General features: G+C 40.6%; 1 protein-coding gene and 1 non-coding gene across 5 annotated transcripts in view; both read right to left on the reverse strand.

The window, feature by feature from the left end:
- Positions 1-504: 504 nt before the first annotated feature.
- CWF19L1 (CWF19 like cell cycle control factor 1) overlaps positions 505-13,724 on the reverse strand; it is a 32,000-nt gene continuing 18,780 nt past the window's right edge. For all 4 annotated transcript variants that reach the window (XM_042908510.1, XM_042908513.1, XM_042908511.1 and 1 more), the window contains 7 exons: positions 13,033-13,173; positions 10,051-10,165; positions 9,213-9,292; positions 5,317-5,526; positions 4,356-4,475; positions 3,827-3,924; positions 505-938 (listed from right to left, as the gene is read on the reverse strand). In XM_042908510.1, the coding sequence (XP_042764444.1) occupies positions 794-938; positions 3,827-3,924; positions 4,356-4,475; positions 5,317-5,526; positions 9,213-9,292; positions 10,051-10,165; positions 13,033-13,173 (909 nt within the window). In that variant the 3' untranslated portion in view covers positions 505-793. The remainder of the gene's footprint in view (positions 939-3,826; positions 3,925-4,355; positions 4,476-5,316; positions 5,527-9,212; positions 9,293-10,050; positions 10,166-13,032; positions 13,174-13,724) is intronic.
- Positions 4,676-4,823, reverse strand: LOC122202912. The gene has a single exon (XR_006194963.1). It is a non-coding gene; the product is annotated as a small nucleolar RNA SNORA12 (small nucleolar RNA).

Raw genomic sequence — 13,724 nt, forward strand, 5'->3', positions numbered from 1 at the left:
ATTTTCATCATTGTCATCATTTCAGCTACGGCCTATGCCCTGATGATCCCCAAGCACTATCACCAACCCAGGTCTCCATGCATTTAGAACTGCCTGACAACATACTATGACTCAACACATCCAAAGAAGCAGAACTTCTTTTCTTAAAATCTGTCCCTTCTCTTCCCAATTAGACTGTAAACTCTGGGATAACAGGGACCATGTTGGGACATGACCATACTCCTGGAACCTAGAAAAATGCCTGGCACATAGGAGTTCAGTATTTGCTAAAGGGCTGAAAGAGCTCTTTTATATCAATAAGATGAATGTTTTAAGACAAAAATGGCAAAGGCTTTGGGTCCTTCTTCACCCTTGACTGTTCAGGGAGAAGCCACCTGTTAGATCCCGGGGTAACAGCTGGCCTAAAGCCCCAGACCATATTATACACACACACACACACACACACACACACACACCCCTTCATCTCAGTGGTATAGGTAATATGAACATAAGATGATTCCCATCGTGGAAAAGCATTTGGATTTTATTTGATAGTTTAAATGGTCTTGAAAATGCTGATTAACACAAGCTGTACTTGGAGCAGGAAGACAGACGTGCTTATTTTAACACAGGATTTTCATCCTAGAAATATTTTCAAAAAAATATTCAATCTTAGGCCTCTTGCTGCAGGTAGGTTCCATGGGAATGCACAAAAAAGAGGCAGAGAAACAGTCCCCATGGGAGACTGTAAGTTCTTTTAAAAACAGGCTACTACTACTTCCTGTCAAGTTCATAAAGTGCCTTTTCCCTTTGCTTAGTCATCCAGAGTAAAGTCAAAAGGCTCAAAGTCTTTCCGGAAGCGGCGAGCCAGCATCTCCTCCTCTTCCTTGCTGACCTGACATTGCCTCCAGTCAGACTTGTCAGGAATATTAAGGATGGCTTCGCTGGCCAGTACCTCCCTGCAGAAATAAGTAAAAATGGACAGTATTAGCCAGAAGCCCTCCTCTCTCTAATTCTCTCCAGCTAGAGAGCTCTCCTCAGCATTACCCAAAGAAGGTATGCAAATTCTTCTTTGTTCAGACCATTTCTCTTGCCCTGAGCGCCATCCCTGCTATTCTATCAAAATAATACTCATTGTAAGTGACCAGCTCAGGTCCTACCTCCTTCCTAAACCTTCAAACCCTATTTATTTCTCTCTCTCTTCAACAATTTGGAACTACATTATTCGTACTTAGAGTAGCAATACTGACACAGTACAAAGAAGACAGGCCCTGGTGTCAGGAACATCAGAGGCTTAATTCCATTCCTAGCTCAACCACTTGCTGTCTCTGACTTGAACGGATTACTTCATTGCTGAGTCTTGATTTCCTCACCTATGAAATGCACAATAAAGTTTTGTGAGGTATGGAGATAACACAATCCAGGCACCAAACAAGTTATGAATATATCTTGTCTTAAACTCTAGTTTTGTCATCCCAATTAGAACATGAGTTTGCTGAGGGCATGGTGCAGATCAGGCCTAGTATCCTATCTCACTGACTTTCTGCCTCTCCTAGAGGACTCAGGCATATATAGGCACAACAGCACAGGCTCAATGTCAACAACAACTTATCTTGGCTCTCAAGGCTAAGGAATAACTACATACTAACACATACACTCACATACAGGCTACCTTCTAATTGTCACTGCTCTACATTTTTATTTATTTTTACTCATTTTGATATATTAGAAATAACTCTATTTGGGGCACCTGGCTACTCTAGTTCAGTCAGTAGAGTGTATAATACTTGGTCTCAGGGTTGTGAGTTTGAGCCCACACTGGATGTAGAGATTACTTAAAATAATAAAATCTTTTTTTTTAAAACGTAATTCAGTAGATATGATTTTTTAAATTGTTTATTTATTTTTGAGAGGGAGAGAGAGTGTGAGTGGGGAAGAGGCAGAGAGAGAGGGAGACAGGATCCGAAGCGGCCTCTGTGCCGATAGCAGAGAGCCTGACAGAGGGCTCGAACTCATGAACCATGAGATCATGACCTACGCTGAAATCAAGAATCGGATGCTTAATCAACTGAGTCACCCAGGTGCCCCCCCCGCCCAACAAATAAAATCTTTAGGGGCATCTGAGTGGCTTAGTCAAGTGTCCACCTTTGGCTCAGGACAGCCAAAATAAATCACGACTTTTCTAAAAGTTACAGGATCTGTGCTCAAGTTCTAGGTCCCTGGGCAAGCTTGAGCCTACTTTTCACCTATAAAATGAAGACAGAATCACCTCTCTTATACAGCGGGGAGAAAAATGTCTTTTCAAGTACTTTGTTAACTACAAAATGCTATATAACTGTACACTGGTATTTTGAAAAATAGTCAATGTTGAAAATACAACAAACTAACATGAGCACAAAATCATTCAGAGAATCTCTCTTGCGGGCTTAGGTGCCAGTGTGTATCTGCAATTATGTGCCTATGGCATCAGTGTCCACATCTGCATCTGTTGCTAAGGCAACAACAAAAGATAATGTCAGATGTTTGAAGTCCCTAATCATACCTACTCTCACTTATCAGTATCTTTTTGAAAATGTAGATAACTGTATTTCCTGGACTTACCCAATGGTAGCAGTCTCTTGGAGGCTTCCCAAGTTAGTCCAAGAAGGGTTCAAAGTTGACTCAAAGCTCAATTCTTTTTTTTTTTTTTTTTTAAGAGAGAGAGAGTGGTGGAGGAGCACAGGGAGAGAGCCTCAAGCAGGTTCCACACCCAGCAAAGAACCCTACACAGGGCTCGATCTCATGACCATGAGATCATGTCTTAGGCCCAAATCAACGGTCAGACATTTAACCAACTGAGCCACGCAGGCACCCTAAAGCTCAGTTTGGACTAGGGAAGGAAACAACTACACATCAGACAATAGCATCACATAACCTGTTCTGCACATCTTTTTGCTTCTCCATACTCTATCTTCACATTTTTTGCTCTCCATACTCTATTCTTTCTAGCCAGCAACTTTCTGTCTTCTGTCAGCCTAGTTGATGCCACTCCCTACATGGTTTCACAGTCATGTTCTGTCTGATATGAGGAACATAAATGAAGCCTCATCTAGGCCTTAGGACACTACAGAATAAGGAGGTTAAAATCTCATGTTTAGGAGATCAACGTACCTGGGTTCGAACCTACCATATGTGCTCAGGGGCAAGCTACCTAATCCCTCTAGAGCCATATTGTCCACTTACAGGAATCACTAGCCAGGTATAGCAATTTAAATTTTAATCCTAATTAAAATCAAGTTAAAAATTTAGTTCCTCAGTAGCCACATGTGGCTAGTGATTACTGTATAGGACAGTGCAGATATAAAGCATTTCCATCACGGCAAGTTCTACGGATACAGCTCTAGAGCCTCATTTTCCATTTTGATAAAGTGGGATGACAGTACCTACCTTACAGAATTGGGAAGATTAAATGAGGCAATGCGTGTAAAGCTCTTGGCACAGTACATATGCTCAATTAATGGTAGCACTTCAGTCCTTTGGGCTAGAAGGCCCACACCCCGACATTTGCCCTCTAAATCTCTCAGGCTCAGTGTCAACCTTTTCTTAAAGCCTTTCACAAAATAGAAATAACTCTCCCTTTTCTGAATTTCTAAAGTCCACTGTTCCTCAGAACTTTGTTACGGTACTTTTCACATTCTGCACTACATTACTGCCACGTAAGCAAATATGTGACTTGCCCTAAGACAAGGTTCCTTGGGGCAAGGATTGTTTCCTATTTGGCTTTTTATTCAACTGTCTATGCAGCCCACTAATCTGTTCATAACAGATCTCGGGAAAATACATTTAAAATAAGGAAAAGTATACAAACCTTCCAAACTGCAAAGGAAAATTCTTTTTAATTCTATGGAAAAGCTTCTCTCCTGTGTCAAGTTCAACATAAAAATATGCTGCTCCTGGCTGTGCAATCTAGAGTGAACAGAGTTGTATGAGTACATATCATAGTACTTTAAAAATGTGAAACCTAGCTCATCTCTTTTAAGCTTTAATTTGGCAACAAACTCAGTCCAGAAGTCCAAGAAAAAAAAAGGATGTGAACAGTACAGACCCCAAGGTACTTAGTGGAACAGAGTTTTGCAAAGATATTACAAAGATCCTCCCAGTGGAACTTCGAAGTTCCTGCCTTAGGAAAGATCTAATTTTTTGCTCTTCCCAGGAATGACTAAGGCATTGCTTTAGTGCCATCCTCATCACCAGTCTAATCAGCATCCCATGCCCTAGGTCCAAACTGTCTACCTGCCTATTGAACATTTTTGGAATGCCTTGATAGTACCTCAGGCTCGACATATCAGAAACCGCATTTTTACTACTCCCGGAACGTCCTTCCCCTCCTGTTTTACCTGCTTGATGTCAGAGTGTTCTGGGATTTCCAACAGTTCTATCTGTTGTTGCTCTGCCTGGGTAACGAAGGCATCTTTAATGTCATCAGTAGTGCAGCGGCTGAGTGGCACAGGAATGACCTGAGGTGGGGGGGTGAGGCGGGTAGATAGGAGAAACTCTTTGTACAGGTCCCAGAGAAGAAGTGCCTCCTGCACAGTCCCCGAGAAGTAGCAAATCCATCACAGGGGTGGACAAATACCCCTCAGCAGAGATTTTCCTCAAGCCAGCCAGGCTTGTGTCAGCCTGTCTGTAAGGACTTAAACTTATGAGATAGCTTGCCACATGTGGGAGCCAATCCCTGATGCAGGAAAGGCTAGAGAGAGATCTCTCTGTCATCAAGCCCTTGCCAGCTCCTATATAATATATGTGGCAGCGTCAGGCCCATTTGAAAATTTAACAAATGTGCCAGAAAGAAAACCACCACAACCACAAACGAATTATCCATAAACAGTCCCCAAATTTCTGAGCTGATAGCCCCATCAAAGCTCTGGGACTATTTCTCACCTTTAAGACTTCACTTATGCTGGGCCTCACACAAATACCTACTCTGTTCCAACTCTACCTAACAAGGCCCAAATGTTTCCTGAAGTCTTCCTCAACTATCCCTTCCTTTTCTAAACAAAGCACTTACTAACTGTGTTGGCCCACTCATACGGACCATGCACTCCCCTGTGGAATCTCTGGATTTATTACCAGAGGCTCTTTAACCTTTTAAATGAACGCTATTCAAATATTAATATGAAAATTTGTAGTAGGTATTTTCAATATTAAACATTTAAATATTAAAATTTTAAGTATTTCATTTCAGATTGGAATCCTGTATTTAAATATTCAATAATAAATAATAGATGTCATTTAAATATTTGCCAACATCCACGTCCTCATAGGGTCCTTCCAAGTTCCTGGGTGGAGACCACCTACCTGTAGCTGGAGGTGATGGCTCTTATAATTTCTCTCAAACAGAACACACCGTTTCCCTCGACTCTTGAAGAACCGCCTCAGTGTCACCTTGTACTTCTCCACCTCTTCCACCACCTCAGCTGAAAGCTCCACCACTGACTGGTAGTGCCCAATGGGTAGGATGAGGACGTGGTCATCAGATAAGCCTCCTTTGGCCAGGGCAAGGTAGCACTAAAGAGAAAGCACACAGAATCAAGATACCAATGCCACAGGTATGATTCGTCAGGGAGAAAAGCCTATACAAAGAGTGAGCATGAGAGTGTAGGAAAAGTGTTGAGAGGCTATTAACAGAAACTCTCTGACGTTAAAAACCTGCTTTTAGAAGTTATAACAAGAACCTGGTGACGAAGAAGATTAGATGTAACAAATCTCTATCCAGCTATCAAATGAACTGGGAGCAAATGAATGGCACACAAATGGGCTTTTGGCTTCAAAACCCCCAAAACTTAAGGAGACCAGAACAACAAATAGTCGGCCTCCCAGGCTCCAACCTGGAAAACAATTTTTCAGTTATTATGGCCTTCAACCACAGAAAGACACCACTTGATTTCAAAATGACCACTTTCCCTATGCTAACATCGAATCCCACACCCCACTCCTAAATACACCCTCTGGGCTCACAAAAAAGGCTAAGATGTCATGATTAGCATCCAGTGTCCCTACAGCCTTAAGCTGCTGCCTAACCTCTACAAAATTAAAGCAAACATATAACCTAATGGGGTGGAAGGAAGAAGCAGAAACCTCAAACTCGGACATATCCAAAGAGGTAGAAAACCATGGTTCCCAACAGTGGATGTCAGCAGCTAAACAGCAACTAAAACTATCTCTGTCAAAACCAAACATGCAAGACTTCTCCACACTTAGACACTCTCTGAAAGGAAAACATTATGAGTAGAGAAATGGCCAGTGAATATCAATGCAGGTGAATGTACTAGAGCTTTAGAAAAAGCAATCTGACATTTCCTTTTAGTGCTGTGAGTTCAAAGTTAAGACTGAAGGAAGGAGTAATTTATTATTAACCCTGACAAAATCTAATAGAAGGGCAGAAGAGGTATCAGAAACAAACTACAGCATGATCATCCTTGATTTACTTGGCATAGAGGACCAAGCACATCTACAAACTTAATCTTCCAGATGACTAAGGTTCATTGAAACTTCATTAAGTGCTCATTTTCTTCATTTTTACAACTATTTTTGATTGTATGCTTTAGGTTACTCTTGAAGCCTGAGTCTTCAAGCCTTTTCTTTATGTCAAAGGGTCACTACCATAAACATCAGTTTTCATATTGTAACAACCAGGTTTCTAGTCCAGACTAAAAAGCATCCCTTGCCCCAATGCGGTACCTCCCAGTTCTTGTGAACAATTTCATATTTGCCCAATCTCCTCCTCCTCTCAATTTCTCTCCTTTTGTTCTGTACTTGAATTATCTCTAAAAATGTGTAAATAAGACCTGAATAAATGTTTCTCCCATAAGTAAAATACATCAATTATTTTGGACTCTTAGCAGCGCTTCCCTCATTTTACTAGTTTGTGGTCATGGGCCATTAGCACAGTTCCATGTATATCCCTTGAGGAAGGCATAGCAAAGACAGAGAAAGCCAAGACAAAAATGTAGTGAGAGGAGATCAAGAGGAATGGTTGCAGGGAGGAGATTCTAAATCCTCTGCCAGATACCCAAAGGTCCCAGAGGTTCCCAAGAAGTTTCTACTAGACAAAGAGCAATGTAAGAACAGTGAAGTGCAGACTTGAATACTGGGCAGGCTCTAGGCTAAAATTTTCATATGGCCTCCTACTTGCGGTGCTGGGCTGGGCCACAAATAAGACCTGAGATATTTTTTGCCTCTCCAGCTTCAGGCCTAGATGAAAAGGAAAAAGGTTTCCTTGATCATCCCCTATGCACATACCCTAGGCTAGATAACCCTGGGCAATTAAAAGGTGAATGGAAAGGAAAGATCAATTTTCCCTGAGGCCTACAGCAGCCCTGAGCTAAGTCACCTATTCCAAATCTCTCTTCCCCTGTGTGCCATTTTGAACTACTGAAGCTTCCCAAACAGAAGGCAGTCCAAAGCCTGCCTACCTTACAAGTTGTATGGGCGAGAAGAATGGCATGAACTAATCCAAAGAGGAAAATAAGGGCCAAGAGAGATAATCCATAAAGGGCGTTCCGGTAAAACCAAAAACTTTTCAAGTTTGCTTTTCTTCCCACTGAAGAGTTCATCCACAGACTCCATGACCCAATTAGGTCACAGGCCTTGACCCCATTAGGGCTCCCCCTAGAGACAGGGGAGTGTGCCGATAATCAAGACAAAAATTTAAACATAGAAGACTGGGACTCTTCAGTCTGAAACTATAAAGGCAGACAGAGATGTGACTAAAGAAGTAAAGAATGATGAAATCGAGACTCTGGTCAGTCTGTAGGAGGCCACGATAAAGGGCCCTCAGATAGGATAAGTTGAGGAAATGGTCACCCTCGGAAACCAAAATTAGAATAAATCAATGAAAAAGAGATGAAAGTCTCTATTTTGCAGAAGCACTACACACTAAGAAATGGTCTGTAAATATTGCCATCAAAGGCCACAAGAAACAGCCAATTCCTGTTTCGGGTGACTAGGGTGTAACTGTAACCCTAAGAACTAAGCTTTCTTCATTCTAAGTGAATGAACAAGAACGATAAGGGTCTACACAGATCCCAGGAAAATGGGTCAAAGACCAGTATTATTCAACATCTAAACAAGTCCTGCCCAAGGACAAGTATCTGGGGAAGTCTCAAATAGGACCACTTTACAGTGAGACACACATAATTCATCAGAGTTTCCATAGCCTGAGTAAAATCATCCTCAAGACCATCCAGTTATTTGATTCAGTGCTTACCAAGCAACCCTGTAATTATTATCTTGGGTTCCCAGTTACCCACACTAAGAATGTGGATATGGGTATTCTTCTCTTAGGAAGCTATATCCTCTATTACAAGGCAAAACTGAGAATTTATCACTAGTCTTTTATGTAATTATTTAGTATGAATCAGTAAGAAGGTCAAGAAGTATCTGAAACCATCGCCCTAGGAGATACACCTATTTGTCAGAAAGGGAGGTAGGGAGGGGGCAATCTTGTGAAACTGGCACTACAAAACCACAGGAGAATTACTATCATCAAAAACACATACAATAACTAATATTGGAAATGTGGAAAAACAGGAACCCTCATACATACGTACACACACACCGCTGGTCGGGATATAAGATGTTACAGCCATTTTGAAAAATAGTTCAGCAGTTTCATAAAAAATTAAACATAAATTTACCAGCAATTCCATTCCTAGTTATCTATCCAAAAGAAATGAAAATATACGTCCAAAGATACGCATGCGAATGTTCATAGCAGCATTATTCCTAATAGCTATAAAGTGGAAACAACCCCAAGCCCATCAACTGATAAATATATAGAATGGAATACTATTTGACAATAAAAAGGAATGAAGTACTGATACATGCTACAACATGGATAAGCCTCAAGAATATCTGCTGAACATAAAGAGCCAGACACAAAGATCGCATATTGTATGATTCCATTTATATGAAGTGTCCAGAAAAGGCAAACCTATGGAGACAGAAAGTAGATTAGTGGTTGCCTGGGGCTGAGGATGGGAATGGGGATTAACTGTAAACGGGCATGAGTGAAGGACATATTCTAAAACTGTGTTATATGATGGTTGCACAACTTGGTAAGCTTACTAAAAATTGGTGAATTATTAAAGTGGGTAAATTTTATGATATATAAATTTTAACTTTATTAAGTTAATAAAAAACAAACAAATAAGGATGTCCTTCTCTGTAAAAGGTCCGAGGAAGTAACTCACATGTGTGCCAATGTTGACCACCAAGTGCTTTTCCACTTCAGGGCTGGCAAGGCAAAACCAGCAAGGTCCTGGAGGCTGAGCTTCATATGGAAGAAAGCACATGTTACTATGGTGCAAGCACTCCAACATTTAATCACCCTGTAGAACTCAGCCTTGTCTGATCTTTATACCTTGCAAAGATTCATATACAGCACTGCCGTAAAGAGCTGGTCCTGCTGTGCTTCTACTGTGACCCCCGCGATCCCAGCACTTTTATCAATGAAACTAACCTGTATTAGAAAAGCTCTGAATTTGCAATCACTTCACAGGTGGATAACCACAAGTGGATGACCACATACTGACCAAAGTAGCATTTAACTGGCAACAGGCTGCAATGACAGACCACTGAACTGGATGTCAGGAGTCCCAATTCTAGCCTCAACTATGCCACTGGCTCACCACATGACTCTGGGTAATAAGTTTACTCCAACAAGGTCAGCTTCTTCAACTTTGAAACAAGGGGTGGAGAAAGAGGGTATCAATGCAATAACCTTAAATTCCTTTTTTGCCAGTTTGATTATTCTATTATTTTATGAACCTCGTGGGTTTTGTAGGCTCTTTACCTCATATGTTTTATAGACATCCAGGGAAGGGAAGGAACTTTCCCCAGAGTTCTTTCAAGAACAGCACAGACATTCTCAAAATCAGGCCATCTTAGTAGTATTTTATTTTTGGTCTTAATGACCCATTGTACAGTTTTCCTCTGCCAGAAGAAGCTCTCTTAGCAATGCCATGTCGCACACAAGATCTGAAATAAGTCACTGCTCACACAGGAGACTTCAGGAACCAAGATACTTACGAGGTTTGCGAGGCTGCTTTGGGTGAGGAGAAGACTTGCTATCTCTGCCTGTAGATGAACGCTTCCTTCCCTGCTTTTCATTTAAATCAAAGAAAAACTGACAGGCTGATTCTTCCTGAAATGGCCAAAGGCAGAAGAGTAAATATTATTAAACTAATCTTTAGACAAGGAGTCAACCATTCACATACAAGGGAACATTCTTGCCATGTCATATCTATCTTGCCTCCTGGCCCTTTCTACCTACTCTAGATAAGAAAAATATCTTCCTAATCCTGATGCCTGGACTCTCAGTCATACTTCTCAACACATACCCAAAATAGCACCAAATCCATCTTTTTGTAAAAGCAAGTTAAAATGCAAGTTATAGAGCAATTCTTGCCTAAAACAGAGCAATACAAAGCCCTCCAAATGCCTTTTCCTCTCTCTTAGTAGCGCGTTGGTGTAGTCCTACAATCTCACAGGTCAATCAAGTCAAACTGAGCTTTAATTAAAAAGATGAGGAGGTTGTCAAAGAGGTGAAAAATCTACACACTGAAAACTATAGAAAGCTTATGAAAGAAGTTGAAGACACAAAAAAGTGGAAAAAGATTCCATGCTCCTGGATAGGAAGAACAAATATTGTTCAAAGGTCAATACTACCCAAAGCAATCTACATATTCAAAGCAATCCCTATCAAAATAACACCAGCATTCTTCACAGAGCCAGAACAAACAACACTAAAATTTGTATGGAACTGGAAAAGATCCCGAATAGCCAAAGCAATCTTGAAAAAGAAAACCAAACCAGGAGGCATCGCAATCCCGGACTTCAAGCTGTATTACAAAGCTGTAATCATCAAGACAGTATGATACTGGCAAAAGAACAGATACTCAGATCAACGGAACAGAATAGAGAATCCAGAAATGGACGCACAAACGTATAGCCAAGTAATTTTAACAAAGCAGGAAAGAATATCCAATGGAATAAAGACTGTCTCTTCAACAAGTGGTGCTGGGAAAACTGGACAGCAACATGCAGAAAAATGAACCTTGACCCCTTTCTTACACTATACACAAAAATAAACTCAAAATGGATGAAAGACCTAAATGTAAGACAGGAAGCCACCAAAATCCTCGAGGAGAAAGCAGGCAAAAACCTCTTTGACCTTGGCCGCAGCAACTTCTTACTCAACACGTCTCTGGAGGCAAGGGAAACAAAAGCAAATATGAGCTATTGGGACCTCATCAAAATAAAAAGCTTCTGCACAGCAAAGGAAACAATCTGCAAAACTAAAAGGCAACCAACGGAATGGGAGAAGATATTTGCAAACAACATATCAGATAAAGAGTCAGTATCCAAAATCTATAAAACTTATCAAACTCAACACACAAAAAACAAATAATCTAGTGAAGAAATGGGCAAAAGACATGAATACACACTTCTCCAAAGAAGACATCCAGGTAGCCAACTGACACATGAAAAAATGCTCAACATCACTCATCATCAGGGAAACACAAATCAAAACCACCATGAGATACCCCCTTACACCTGTCAGAATGGCTAACATTAACAACTCAGGCAACAAGAGATGTTGGTGAGGATGCAGAGAAAGAGATCTCTTTTGCACTGCTGGTGAGAGTGCAAACTGGTGCAGTCACTCTGGAAAACAAATGGAGGTTCCTCAAAAGAAATTAAAAATAGAACTACCCTACGACCCAGCAATTACCCTACTAGGTATTTATCCAAGGGATACAGGTGTGCTGTTTTGAAGGGGCAAATGCACCCCAATGTTTACAGCAGCACTATCAACAACAGCCAAAGTATGGAAAGAGCCAAAATGTCCATCAATGGATAAATAGATAAAGAAGATGTGGTATATATACACAATGGAATATTACTCGGCAATCAAAAAGAATGAAATCTTGCCATTTGCAACTACGTGGAAGGAACTAGAGGGTATTATGCTAAGTGAAATTAGTCAGTCAGAGAAAGACAAATATCATATGATTTCACTCATATGAGGACTTTCAGATACAAAACAGATGAACATAAGGGAAGGGAAGCTAAAATAATATAAAAACAGGGAGGGGGACAAAAACAGAAGAGACTCATAAATATGGAGAACAAACAGGGTTACTGGAGGGGTTGTGGGAGGGGGGATGGGCTAAATGGGTAAGGGGCATTAAGGAATCTGAATTATTGTTGCACTATATGCTAACTAACTTGGATGTAAATTTAAAAAAACAAATTAAATAAAAATTTAAAAAAAGAAGATGAGGAGGTTGTTCAAAAAGAAAAAGGTCTGGGATGCCTGGGTGGCTCAGTCGGTTGAGCATCTGGCTTCAGGTCAGGTCATGATCTCACATTTCATGGGTTCGAGCCCCATGTCTGCTGACAGCTCAGAGCCTGGAGTCTGCTTCGGATTCTGTGTCTCCTTCTCTCTCTCTGCCCCTCCCCTGCTTACACGCTCTGTCTCTCAGAAGTAAATAAATGTTTAAAAAAAAAAAAAGAAAAGAAAAAGGTCTAAGAAAGTGGACAATGCATACTAGTCAGGGAACTTGACACTCCTTGCTTTAATGCGGGAAAAATTAATTTCAGAAAAGTCTGCTATTAGGAAATTTCTTCAGAGTGAGTCCTATTTACCCGCTAGCACTTGTTATAAAATCACAAATTACATTGCTTCCAAGCTGTTGGATCCTTGCCTGAAAAGTTAAAGTCTCAACTTTGACAAAGAAAGACTCAACATTTGCAATGCTAACACCCGAGCCAAGTTTAGACAAGGACGTAAAATATGAAACTGTTAACCCCAAGCTACAATAAAAAACACTGCACTTACGTGAAATCTACTAAGCCTTTCTAAACACCATCATAATTTCCCAAGGAAAAAAAAAGATTTAGATTCTAGGGATTAAACTGGTCTTATGAGCTAAACTATAACCAGGAAAAGCACGTATGCAATAGGCAGTCCTGCCCGGAAAATACCACCTCCCAATCAGAACATACCTCTGGGGCAGGAATTGGCTTTCCCATGGATGCTTCCTTCCCAGATTTTCTGTAAGGGTTTTCAGTAACATCGGGAGGCTGTTTGACCAGTTCTGCTGCATCCATTAGTTTCATGGGAACAATACTGAATGCATAAAGATACTGTGGAGGAAAAAACAAACAAACATAAGATTAGGAAAAATACCATTTATCCAAATGTAACCAACCTAATTTATTCACAGAAGCTTCAGAAACTGAGTAAAAGTAAAAGAACAGCAACTGGCCTGTTTATGGCTCAGAGAATACACAATAAATCAAATGTCAATTTAGTGATCTCCGTAGAAGCTAACCAAGGGCTGATGAAGTCAAGATACAAATCAAAGCCCTAGTCCTTACAAAAATCAGCTTTTACACAAAACTACAAGGCTCAGGTGGGACTTGTTCCATAACCCTTGCAGACACCCTGCTTCTGTCTCTGATTCCTTTATCTTTGTGTACTTTTTGTTAACGGAATTGTGGCACTGCCATTCTTTTTTCCTAATGAAAATTAAATTAGACACCTTGATGTTTCCCTCTGATATTACACAATTTCTGCTGCATATGCTGATGGGTTTTCTTAGGGACTAACAGCAAAGAAGTAAATATTCATACAGGTATCTAGACACTCACGCTAATGGCACAGATACTGAAATCTTTAGATGAGACAGGAATAG

The sequence above is a fragment of the Panthera leo genome, chromosome D2 (genome assembly GCF_018350215.1).
Source record: "Panthera leo isolate Ple1 chromosome D2, P.leo_Ple1_pat1.1, whole genome shotgun sequence".
Lineage (NCBI taxonomy): Eukaryota > Metazoa > Chordata > Mammalia > Carnivora > Felidae > Panthera > Panthera leo.